We start from the raw sequence: 13,538 nt of genomic DNA, 5'->3' as shown, positions 1-13,538 counted from the left end.
TGTTTTTTTAGCAGGCATAAAAGGAAGATTAACGATAAAACTAGCAACTCTCCTTATCCTTATCCATTTTCATTTTCATTGTTAAATTTTTCAACTGGACACATACGGAAGATGTCAAAAGCGGACAGACAACAAATAAAACGCACAACAAAAAAACTATAATATTATGAGAAACAGACAAGACCATGTTAAACAATCGCGAAAAGGTAAACAAAAGTCCACAATGTACAGAAAACAAAGATTTTGATGTGGAAAAGACAGGAAAAAATAAATACCAAAGGACTATTCAAACTTATAAATCGAAAATAAACTTACAACGTCATGGCCAAAATAGAATTCTGAAAACCGAGCAACACAAACCCAACCAAAAACCGCGAATGATCTCAGATGCGCATGCCTTATCCTGATCTACACGTTGCACCCGTCGTGTTGCTCATGTTGCTAAATATACCAACGTGTAAAAGGTTGAAGGCTTATGTTCAATGATCTTTTGCATTTTTTTTCTAAATAAAGAAATTATGAAGAGATTTTGCTCTGCAACAAATTATTCTTTTCATTATTCTGTAAAACAAACCCTTAACCATATGACATTCCCATTAAATCTCACTGATTATGTATAGGCATGGCATGCATTCTAATGAGATAATTTGAAAGTCATAGTTTATTTACTTTACAATTTTTAGTTTTAATAATTTCAAGACAATTGACAATTTTGGTCTGATAAAATGTTATGAAAGAAATGCTTTTGATATAAAGTTTCGTCGAGAAACAATACGACTGTTCCGATGTTTCAGTAAAATTCTAACAATTCAAAACTTTCCACTAAATGTCCACCTGTTAGTGACAAGTACAGAGTTGTTTGGTCAGATAATTTGTGTTGATACATCATATCATTTATCCAATTTTGGTTTGAAATTGGGAACGTCTTGGTCGCGTGTTGGTTTTGTCCCCACATTCCAAAACTAAAATTTGTAACATTCGGTTTGATTGTCATTACTAGCATCTCGTTCTGTGGAATAATCTTGTCAATTGGAAGTTTGCAAGCTTTGCCGTCAAATATTACATCCATTGTGACAGTGCCTTCCTCAGTTTCATAACCTCTCCTGTTAGGTAATCTGATTTTTTGTGCATACATATGTTGGTTAGCGGTAACTGAATCAGACTTTGTTTTGATATTAACATTAAAATTGAAGCTGTTCTGGTTGGGGTTTTGGATTATTGGGTTGATAGTAACTGATTTTATCTTGATTGTTTTGTTTGCTTTGACAGAAAAAGTTTCAGCTTGTAAATTACCCCACTCATTAATAAATTGAGAATGAAAAGGGGCAATATGCATGTTATTAAAGGCGTTACATGGATTCAAAATATCATTAACAGTAATCTCAAGAACCTTAGTTCCGTCTCTCGGATGTATCCTGAATTTTCCGCATGATAATGGACTATTTGACATTGTTATAGCTTTAAAAATCAGGAGTTGTTCTTCGTCTGTTAAAATACCACAAGGTATGACAATTGACGTAAACTCTTCAATGGAGAGTAGAGGTATTGCCAAAGTAAATAAAATACTATCTTTAAGAAGAACAGATCTTCTTGATTTTCCATCGACTTTGATTTTAGACTTGGTCAGTTGATGATCAACCCACCTAAGAACAGCACGGATAACATCTACTTCTTGTACACGAAGAGAATCAAGCTCAAGAATATAAACTATGTTTTCTGATGGGAGCAAAAGAAAATCCTCACTTTTCAACACCTCGATCGCATTGTCTGCTATGAATTTAAGTGCATTAGTTTGAAGTGTATCCATTGTGAAGAATTTTGTATTACTGAAAATTGTACATGCGTTGTTAACAGCTAGATTATCTTGTAGATAATTCTCACATTTTGAGATTAACCCAGCGATCTGATACTTCTGAGCAGCATACAATAAAGGAATAACGTTTTTTTTGCTTAACAGAAGGTGATCGGTATACATATATCTGAAACATTTAAAAAAGACAACATAACGATACTGAATCGATAAACATGCGCATATAGATAAATGAATTTAAAGCTAAAAGACATGAACAAGAAATCTATTCTAATAATTTTGTGTAAGTGGTTATCGTTGGCTATAACTGTCATTTTTGAAACCAAATTCAGTTTAGTATATGCGTTAAGGTAGTTTCTTGTTAGAATCCTTGCCCAGGTAAAACCTAGCTAGAAATGATCTAAAAAGCAGTTATCATCCGGTCTTCACGTGGATTGATCATTTTCAACGGTGTAACGTGAAAAAGCCAAAAGATTTGAGCAAGGAGAAAATAGGTTCATTATCTGACCAGGGCATGCTTAATTACTATTCAAAAGCACGTTTGATCGACCACGGTTTTTGTGGGGCTCTTGTTTTCAATTTTATGTTTTTTTTGCGTAAAATTTTGTGACCTATTGTCGGCCTTTTTTAAATTTGGAAAATGAGGTAATCTACTTTTTAATTTGTAATTTGTTCCCCATTAGCATTACTTGACTTTTTTTTATATTATTATTGGGATAATCATTCTCCATTACAAATAAATGCAACAGTAGTATACCGCTGTTCAAAACTCGTAAATCTATGGACAAAAAACAAAATTGGGGTAACAAACTAAAACTGAGGGAAACGCATTAAATATAAGAGGAAAACAACGACACAACATTAAAATGTAGCATACACAGAAACGGACTAAGCATTATACAAAATCCGATGAGAATAACAAATATAACATCAAAACCAAATACATGAATTTGGGGTAGAAAAGTATCGTGACAAGTCTTATAGTAATGTGAATTCACACTCAAATATAAGAGAAAACAAACGACACAACGGAAACACAACGTTAAAATATTACACACATAGAAACGAACTATAATATAACAATGGCCATTTTCCTGAATTGGTACAGGACATTTTTAAAGATAAAAATGGTGGGTTGAACCTTGTTTTGTGGCATGCCAAACCTCGCACTTTAATGGCAATGTTAAATATAACATTGATATGACAACATAATATTACAGGACTACAATACAAATAAATAGGAGAAATTATTAGACAAAGAAACACATGATTAATAGATAACAAAAGGCATCAGGTTAAAAATTCAATACGCCAAAAACGCACCTCGTCCACACAGGACTCTCCAGTGACGCCCAGATATAAAAGATCGAAAGTGAAAAAAAGTACAAAGTTGTACAGCATTGAGGATCAAAAGTTGAAAAAAGGTTGTGTCAAATACGGCTATGTTTTTATGCTTGGGATATGCATAAAACATGCATTTCCTGTAGTCAAATATACAAATACCACAAAAGAGGGGGAAAAGATACTAACGGACATTCAAATTCAAAAGTCGAAAATAACCTGATAACGACATGGCTAAAATAAAATGTCCAAAAGACAAAACAAAAACAATATAGAAAGATTAAGATAAAGACTGGACAACATGAACCCCACAAAAAAAAAAAACCAACTGGAGGCGTTATCAGATGCTCCAGTATAGTAAGCGAGCCTGCACCACTAGTGACAATCGTCATGTTGCTTATGTGAGAACAAATCTAGTAACTAGTTGTATTCTGTGGTCACATTCAGAAAACAGGGTACTACTGTTAAATGACAATATGATTATGAATAATTCTTATATGATTTGCACATTAGAGCATACGGTAATATGATTGGTCGAGAGGTCTTCCAGTAGTGGATCTTGACGTTGTTAATTTTTCGATAGACAGATCTAAAATTTGTAACCAAGGTAAGCAAGATAGCGACGGAAATATAAAAAAAACCGGCTCGACGTTAGAAATATTTATGTTTACTTCGTGTTCATCGTCAAATCAAATTATAAAGACAAAACATTTATTTGAAAGAAAATACGTTATGTTTTTAGTTCATCTTTTCACATAGCAAATTTCTTGAAGTATATTTTATTTTGCGTTAACCAAATAATATATTCATGTGCCAAGTCAATTCAATGCCACATGTTTACGTGTGATAGATGATGCGAGTGTAGAAATCAACTTCCGTATTTCTATATCTAAAGAATAATAAGGGCAAATTAACGGATTGAACGCATTTTAAAATGAATTTATTGATGTATAAACTAGACCAAGTCACTCACAAACATATCAGAAAACTCTTTCGGACTTTTAGTTGTTTGTGAGTAAATTGGTCGAGTTTATAAACCAATAAATTCCTTAAATATAACCGGTCAATCAATAGTATCATAGCTATTGAAATAGTATAAACCAACCGATTCATTTTGTTAGAAATCCACGAAAACCATACAAAATAATAACACCACAATACGTTGCGCCATAAAATAAGTATCAACACATTTAAAGTCATATGAAACGAGTGAGTGGTGAAAAATAATGTTTATCCAATTCTTGAACCAATGCATGTATATATCATAAACTTAGTCCTCTGTACACGATTTTATCATTATTTTCGCAAATATATCATATAATCTTCAATTTTTTTTCTCTCTGTTTGCTATGATTTAACAAATATGGCTGCTCATCAAATGCCGTGTTTTGAAGCCGAGTTTTACCGATTGTCACCTTATAGTAAACAAATCACAAAAAGCATGGGTATTGAGCACGTGTTTAACATGTATAATCAGATATTTGTTTATTTCAGTGACAGATCCATGCGTATTGCGATCACCGGAATTTTACGAGGAGGGTTACGCTCGGGTCACTATGCATACGGAAAATATGTCGGCGAATTGCTTCCTGGAAGCAAGCAATTAAAAATAAGTAAACTTCTTCTAAATGTGGACAAATTAAAGAATTTTCCTCAGAAAAAAGTATATGTACATAAGTAATGAAAACTATCCATTTAGTTATAAAAAACATATGCATATTTTTTTTTAATTTGAGGTTTCTTATGACTTTAAAGATAAGCCCAACTGAACAAAAAATAAAATAAAAAAAAATCATAAAAAAAAGTTATTTCTCAACCTTACATTTATAGTTTATAGCATTAATAAATGCAATAAGTTCAATGTAAAATTATATCTTTTTTATTGTGTTGTAATAATCTGGATTAAATAAATTTCATGATTTATGAAATTGCTGTACGAATTGTATCTTTTGGTAATATTGGGTTTCGAAATCTAAGGGTACTAAACAGTATTTGTTTTTCTCATATTGTTAATCTTTTGTTTAACACATTTTTTAATAAGAAATATAGACAATAAAGATAGCAAGGTACCTTATCTAATCACCTTTATTGGCAATTAGAACATTTTCCTTTTGATCTTACTGCCTTATACTTTTAATATCATGACCAGGACTTGATACTCGAAAATATTAAGCAATAATGTCATGTATCAGTGCAGTAAACGTCACAAGTTCTTGTTCATCAGCTTCAATTTATCAATGAAATGCACGCGACTTCATTTATACAACCGAACAACGAACCCAATGTTTTGTACGCATAAAAGTAGTTCTACTTGTTATTTTATTTTACTTCATTTTCTTTACAAAAACTAAAGAGTTAAGACAGATTGCCGATAAAAAGAATAATGGCATTTTATTTTTTGATACTGACTTCATCAGCTCGAATACCAGCTCGCTCTAGCGGACTCGCTTGATATTCTTTGTGATAAAGTCGGTATCTTCTTCTTCTTCTTCGGCTTCTTCTTCTTTTGTTACAGAAAACCATCAACGTACTGATGTTTACTTTCCGGCGCATGCCTGGTAAAATGTTTGTTAATAAATTTATGTGAATAATTTTTGTCAAAAACAAAAATACCATTATTCTATATAAAACTTTTAAAACCCTTTCTGTGTGTATATTTAATGACAGTACTTACCTCACCAATGTTTGAAATGTCTCCAGTGTGATATCTTCGATCCTTATATCGCCTTCACTTTGAGGAAAGCTACCATAGAACATGGCCTTGAAAACAGGACTTCCCAAAGCTAGGATCATTTTATGAGCTGGTATGCGTGCTATGTTTTCACCTTTAAATGAGAAGAACACGTCTGCCATATCCTCTGTCAGACATATTTGGGACAATTTGCCAGTTATAGTGTCCATACTTTCTTCTTCGTTATGGTGATCTTTATAAACTGCCTACGGAGAAAATAAAAGTTACGAATCGAAAATTTAAGTTAAGTGTCTAGAACACACATTTTTTTTTATTGTATTGGTAGATGTACGTTTATTGTTTTTATCATACAACTAAATTGTCGTTTGCTCATTGATACACCCAATTTACAAAATAACCTTGACAAGTCTAATAACCAGCCTTTCAGTTAGTACGTTTCGTTGATCTATCTTCTTAGCTACTTTTCCATCTATAGTTGTCTAATGAACCCAGAACGAATTATTTAAAAGAAATACGTGGTTTGAGTAATTAAGTTCATCAATTAGCAGATAACTCTTTTGTTTCAACATAATTATTTATAGTGGATTAGAAAAAAAGTTATTACAAGTTATATTAAACCCTTTACACTTTGCTGGTGCGAGTGCTGTCTTGTAGTGGTATTAGCCTGATCTTTTTCGAGATCTACATTGCTGTCTTTTACATTCAAGAGACATTGCTCTCTCTTAACACGAGTCAGACATTTATCGCCCCCTTCGAACGGACTATCATCGTTTCTGAAGAACATACTCGCAAGATGTGCCAATGGAGAGTCGAACATTCAGTCCCTGAAATCCCACCGGAATGGGTATCGCACCAGAAACCTTGTGTTTGAGTCCGATGCGCTAACCACTACCCTCCGGCTTTCTATCACTCTTTGTTGAACCAGACTTATGTCAAGTGAGAGTATCTTATGTTTTGGATAACCAGTACTATAGACAGAATAAAGAGATGTATTAGTACCATTATCAAAGAGGCAAGAGTAAATTCAGTAAAGGTACTACATTTATAGCACAAACTAGAACATACCAAAGCAATACAAATATAAATAGTATTGATCTACACTAACAGACTGAGTCGATATTTAACGCACATGGTCCATCGAAAGACGTGTTGTACATGTTGTAATACCATAACAAATTGTTGTAGCATACCAAAAGTTATGATTATAGCACCTCGTGCGAGTATGGTCTTCAGAAACGACTAAAGTCAATCGGAAGGATGCGATAAATGTCTGAATCGTGGTAAGAGAGATCAATGTCTCTTGCACGTAAATACTCATCATATATATCAGGACTAAATTTTGTATATACGTCAGACGCGCGTTTTGTCTACAAAAGACTCATCAGTGACGCTCGAATCCCAAAAAGTTAAAAAGGCCAAATAAAGTACGAAGTTGAAGAGCATTGAGGACCAAAATCCCTAAAAGTTTTGCCAAATCCAGCTAAGGTAATCTATAGATATCAATGTAGATTTCGAAAAAGATCAGGCTAATGCCACTACAAGACAGTACTCGCACCAGCAAATTGGAAAGGGTTTAATATACGTTGTAATACTAGTAACTTGTTTTTCAATCCACTATGAATAAATATTTAAACTAAAGTGTTATTTTTTGGTGCAGCTTATTGTGGTGCTATTATTTTTGATAGTTTTCCAGGATTTCTAACAACATGAATCGGTTGGTAAAGACTATATAAATAATATAATTATATAGTTAATGTTTTTGGTGGGGTTCGTGTTGCTTAGTCTTTAGTTTTCTATGTTTTGTCTTCTGTACTATTATTTTTCTGTTTGTCTTTTTATTTTTAGCCATGGCGTTGTCAACTTAATTTCAATCTATGAGTTTGACTGTCCCTCTGGTATCTTTCGTCCCTCTTGTATGACTCTTTGGCTTTGCTTGTTAATACATCGTGCTTCGGTTGTGTCATTCGTATCTTTGTTGTGGTTACTAAAGCTATATGAGCCTTCAACTTAAGTAAAAGTGTCAGCAAAATAAAAATTATGTAGTAAGAAAAAGCCTCTTTTCGTTGTTTTCTTCACTTTTCGCCCCACGCTGAAAAGAATATTAGGGTATTCATAATTAACTTTGTTATTTCTAGGATAATTTTGCATAGTCATTGTTATATTGTCATGTAATATATAACCGCTTCCCCATATACTACAGATATAAATACACAACAGAGACCACCATGGGTGGATGAAATATTTCAACGCATGGACAAATTCCAAGAGAAACTTGATAAACTTGAACAAATTGATAGCATTGTTACTTCAATTAATGCCAAAGTTATCCGCCTTGAACAGGGTACTAAATCTCTCGATGACCGTATGGAACAGGTAGAAAGGTGTTCGCAGCACATCAGCGATAACTATGACAAACACAAGTGTGATCTAACGGAACTTAAAACAGAGGTCAATAACATTTCTAAATCTTTAAAAACTAACAGTAAGGAAGTTAAAAATGTTGGCCATGAATTTCGATCTTCTTTGTCCGATATGAAAAAGGAAAATGACAAACTAAAAGAAAGTTTTTTGGACGTCCAAATGAAATCAATGTCGAACAATTTGATATTTTACAATATTCCAGAAACTGAAGTTGAAAATTGTCCTGATATTATACTTGACTTTTGCAAAAATACAATGAAGCTCGAAAACTCAGATCAAATTCAGCTGTCAGATGCTCATCATATTGGTAGAAAAGGCGGGAAGACCAGACCAATATTAGCCAAATTCTCTTCTTATGTACACCGTGAACTAGTGCGTAAAAACGCTAAAACATTGAAAAATTCTTCGTTTGGAATATCGGAACAGTTACCAACAGATGTTCAAAATCGCAGGAAAGAACTATTACCACTCATGAAAGAACTCAGAGACCAAAATGTAAAAGCCTACTTTGTCAGGGACAAAATTCATGTTGGCGGCCAGGAATATAAACCTTAGCGGTTACCCAGAGAACATGCTTTAAAATATTTATCATGGAACATTAATGGCTTAGAGTCTTGTTATGATGACAATAATTTCTTGAACTTAATAAATAGTTATGATGTGTTATTTTTATGTGAAACATGGTTAAAAAAAGACATTTTGATAAATATTGAAGGTTTGACTATGGTAACTTCTGTTAATAAAAAGAAAAATATAGGCCAAAGAGAAGAAGGAGGTATTGCTGTTTTTTGTAAAAATAATATTTTTGAAGGTATTTCTATTGAAAAAGAATATGATCATGGTATTGTGCTTATAAAGTTTTCTAAGTTATATTTTAATTTGAATGATGATTTATATATATGTTTTGTTTATATACCTCACGAAAAGTCTAATTTTAATCGAATTTGTGATAATGATTTTCATGATGATATAGAAAATATTTTTTTAGAATATAAATATAAAGGTTCAGTTATTGTTTGTGGTGATATGAATAGCCGCACTGGCGAGCTAAATGATATTCTTGAGACTGATAATTTAGAAAAGTATATCGACTGCGTTGAGCCCGATGTATCTCCTACAATTTCAAAACGATGCTCGATGGACAAAGTAATAAACGCATACGGACGCAAATTAATACAATTATGTTACAATACAGGACTAACTATTGCGAATGGTCGTCTCGGTAATGATTCTCTTGGATCTTATACTTTTTGTACATCTAGGGGTCAAAGTGTAAATGATTACTTGCTGGTTTGTCCCGAAAATTATGTTATTATCAAGAACTTTGGTGTAATAGACTTTAATGAATTTTCTGATCATGCTCCTTTATCATACGAGATAGGTCTAAATAACAATATCAAGTGCAACAGTTTGCCAAGTGATCACGAATACCTTAAATGGGACTCTAGTAAAAACCAAGACTATATTCAACTGCTATCACAACATAATGAGTTACTTAGTTCGTTGGTCAGAAACATGAATAGTGCCGATGATGTTAATAATGCAGTAAGGGAGATAAACCGTATTTTATATGACAGTGCTTTTGCTGTTTTTGGTAAAACTGTACGAAAACGTAGCGCAACATATGTGAAACGCCATGATAACGATTGGTTTAACCAAAACTCGTCTTCTGCGAGACGAGACTTTAACTCTGCTAGAAATTTTTACCAATGTCATCCAACTGATGCTAATCGCCAGCATTTTATTTTAGCCCGAAACAAGTACAACCGAACAAAACGGTTGGCGGTGACTAACTATAAGCGAGCTAAAGGTCAGGAACTTGCCAAATCTGACCCTCGAAAATTTTGGTCGGCATTTAAACCAATGAACAAAAATAAATGTCTTGCTGACAGTGACTTACTTATTAAACATTTCGAACAGTTACTTGGTGGAAACCCTCCTGATATCTGCGAAGAAGTTATAAATCTGATTGAATCTAACTCGTTTTTAAATGACATTGTTATAGATTCGCTGGATAATGAAATCTCCGAAAATGAAATTCTGCAGTCTATCTCAAAACTTAAAACTGGAAAAAGTGCGGGAAGTGACAATATTATTAATGAAATGTTTATTGCCGGGCCGAACTTTTTTGCTCCTATTGTGAAAATGATTTTTTATTTCATATTCAATAGGGAAATTTTTCCTGATTTTTGGTCAGAAGGAATCCTCATAACAGTTCCAAAAAGTGGAGACTTATCCGACCCAAATAATTACCGTCCTATAATTCTAGTAAGTGTGATGTCTAAAATTTTTACATCTATTTTGACTAACAGATTGATCAATTGGGCCGATGACGAAGAAAAGCTTATTGACAATCAGTTCGGATTTCGACCAAGCCGGTCAACTGTTGATGCCATATTCATTTTACATGGAATCATATCACACATATTACACCAGAAGTCTAAAGTTTATTGTGCTTTTGTCGATTTCCGCAAAGCCTTTGATAAGGTAATTCGGAGAATTCTCTGGTACAAGTTATTACAAAGTGGAGTCAGTGGCAAATTTATAACAATTATTAAAGCAGTATATGAAACCGTGCGTCTACGAATTAGAACGAAAGACGGCTTATCTGATGCGTTTATAAATTTTCTTGGAGTGAAACAAGGGGAACCACTCTCTCCTCTCTTGTTCCTATTTTTCATTAACGATATCATCAGTGATATACAAGTTGATAACAATGGTGACATATTCGAACTTAATGGTTATCTCATATATTTGATATTATTTGCTGATGATACAGTTCTGCTAGCAAAGTCTCCCGATGCATTGCAAATTTTATTAGATAAACTTTCATTCTACTGTAGGAGATGGAATATAACTGTAAATACGGACAAAACAAAAATTGTCGTATTTCGAAATGGTTGGAAGCCCGTAACTGACCATTTTTATTTCGAAGGCCAAGAACTTGAAATCGTCAAATCATATATATATCTTGGTATGCTGCTACATTTCAATGGTAAATTTGTTCAAACTCAAAAAAGAATGGCACAACAAGGAGCTAGAGCTCTATCATCTTTAATCAACTCGATGAAAAGAGTATTCATTGGTCCAAGTCAACAGTGTTTTTTATTCAATAGTATGGTTGGATCCGTTCTGAACTATGCGTCCGAAGTGTGGGGATTTCATCGGGCCAACGAAGTAGAATATGTTCATAATCGTTTTTGTCGATATATACTCAACTTGGGTAAAACTGTACCAATTTTGTTTTTATGTGGTGAACTCGGACACTTTCCGATGTGTATTTCAAGAAAATATAGAATTGTTAAATATTGGTTGCATTTAATTAAGGACCAACCAAATATTGTGTATGATGTATATAAAGTTTTATGTATTGATGCTACTAATGGCAAAACAAATTGGGCATCCAATGTAAGAGACCTTTTGTTTAGTTTAGGTTTGAATTATATATGGATTAACCAGGATCACATAAATGTGTCATTTGACCTTATTAAATCACGTATCAACGATCAATATTATCAAAGCTGGTATGCTAATATTAATGCTTGTGAAAAACTGTCTATCTATAAATGTTTCAAACTAGATTTTTGTTTGGAGAAATATTTAAAAATATGATTTTAATACCAGTATACTTACAAAACTACGTAGTGGAAGCTTGAAATTATATTTAGAAACATGTCGCTATGACAATATTCCTAGAGACAATCGTATTTGTAGATGTTGTAAAATGAATAATATTGAAGATGAATATCATTTTGTGTTGATTTGTCCTGCATATAGAACACTTAGATGTAATTTTTTGCCAAAGTATTATTGTTCATGGCCAAATACACGAAAGCTAATTTTTCTGTTACAAGCTGGGTCAAAAAGCTCAACTAAAAACCTATGTAATTATCTTAAAGCTGCATGGAAACTAAGATTGCAAATTATCAGTCTTAGAAAAATGATTTTACTTGAATTTAAGAATGGTCGTCAAAAAGTCGTATCGTGCAGTTTTTTTTCATTTAAGCTTTTAGTCAGCAAATTTGGTTTTAAATGCAGATCATTAGTGGCATACAGTTTGGCTATTTATTCAAAAGCTGTCCTCGAATATCTTTCCTTTTTGTTTTTTTTTCAAACATCATACATAATTTTCTATGCAATAGGCGAAATAGATAATCCTAAAAGCCTTTTGATGACAAATCATAAAGGTAAAAACTACTGTTAACGAGGTAATTTTGTGTTTTACCTGATTCCAACATCGTACAATAAAGCGCCGATGAAAGGATTACATTGTTTTTACTATAAAGTAATAAAACTGCACTTTTTCTTTTCATGTACACATGTTTTAATTAGGTAAGATTGTTTGAAACGATATTTTTCAAACTTTCAAAAATTTCTGCTATTCATTCTTTAGGCCGCAACAATTTAATTTCTTGTTCTACGGATTTTTGGACTCCAAAATTTGGGGCGAGCGAGCGATTTGAAAATTTTAATAAAAAAATATTTAATTTGCAAATTTTTGAGGCGAAGCTTGAAAAGTAAAGGCGAGCGATTATAATTTTTTTTGTAAACATAAAATAGTAGGTTTTGGCAATATTAAAACTTGATTTATCACTTGTACTTTGACATTTCTTTAATTTCTGAAGTATTTTTTCCCTGTTCACCAAGAAATAATTAAATCTGGTCTATGTATATGTGACTGACAATGAGACAATTCTCCATCCAAGTCATAATTAGTTTGGGGGCAACCCCTTATTGTTATAAATATCCCTTTTACATGTTTTATGAGGGATCATTATAAGTTATAATATATTTGTTTGTACAAAAGGGCTCATTTTTTCTCAAAGAACTATATATCTATCTGGTATCAAATGGTCAAAACATGTCCAAGAATTTTGTAATATTCCTGGACTTTAACCATGTTAAATTAACACATTTACTTTAACAGTTTAATATTATTCAAAATAAGTCATGTAAGACCATGTAAGTGGACCCCTCTTTTAGAAAGAGTTGTTTAAAATATGATGTAACTCTCCTCATTTTGAGTACAAAATTCTAAGTTTTCAAAGGTTTTGTATAGAAGAACTATCCAATTTCTTGGTATTTCGATTTTCTTTTCTACATCAGTAAAATGGCCCCTTCTCTTAGGGAGGGTTGTTCTCAACCTGATAATAGCAAACACAGGTCAAAGTACGGCCTTTTACACAGGGCTTTGATACAAACCAAACAGCAAGCTATACAGGACCCCACAATTATTAGCGTACACAATTCGAACAGGAAAACCAACGATCTAAT

At 32.7% G+C, this 13,538-nt stretch overlaps 2 protein-coding genes across 2 annotated transcripts; one reads left to right on the top strand and one right to left on the bottom strand.

Moving 5' to 3' along the window:
* Positions 1-646: 646 nt before the first annotated feature.
* On the bottom strand, positions 647-6,083 carry LOC139485264 (BTB/POZ domain-containing protein 2-like). The gene is made up of 2 exons (XM_071269571.1): positions 5,826-6,083; positions 647-1,979 (listed from the first exon to the last, which is right to left on the bottom strand). Exons 1-2 carry the CDS (start codon positions 6,050-6,052, stop codon positions 791-793), a joined length of 1,416 nt encoding a protein of 471 aa, XP_071125672.1. The 5' UTR covers positions 6,053-6,083; the 3' UTR covers positions 647-790.
* Positions 6,084-8,093: 2,010 nt separating this feature from the next.
* LOC139484023 (kinesin-like protein KIF15) lies at positions 8,094-8,819 on the top strand. Its single transcript, XM_071267746.1, has one exon. It carries the CDS (start codon positions 8,094-8,096, stop codon positions 8,817-8,819), a length of 726 nt encoding a protein of 241 aa, XP_071123847.1.
* Positions 8,820-13,538: the final 4,719 nt, after the last annotated feature.

Source organism: Mytilus edulis, chromosome 8 (genome assembly GCF_963676685.1).
Source record: "Mytilus edulis chromosome 8, xbMytEdul2.2, whole genome shotgun sequence".
Taxonomy (NCBI): domain Eukaryota; kingdom Metazoa; phylum Mollusca; class Bivalvia; order Mytilida; family Mytilidae; genus Mytilus; species Mytilus edulis.
This window is presented reverse-complemented; position numbering and strand designations above follow the sequence as displayed.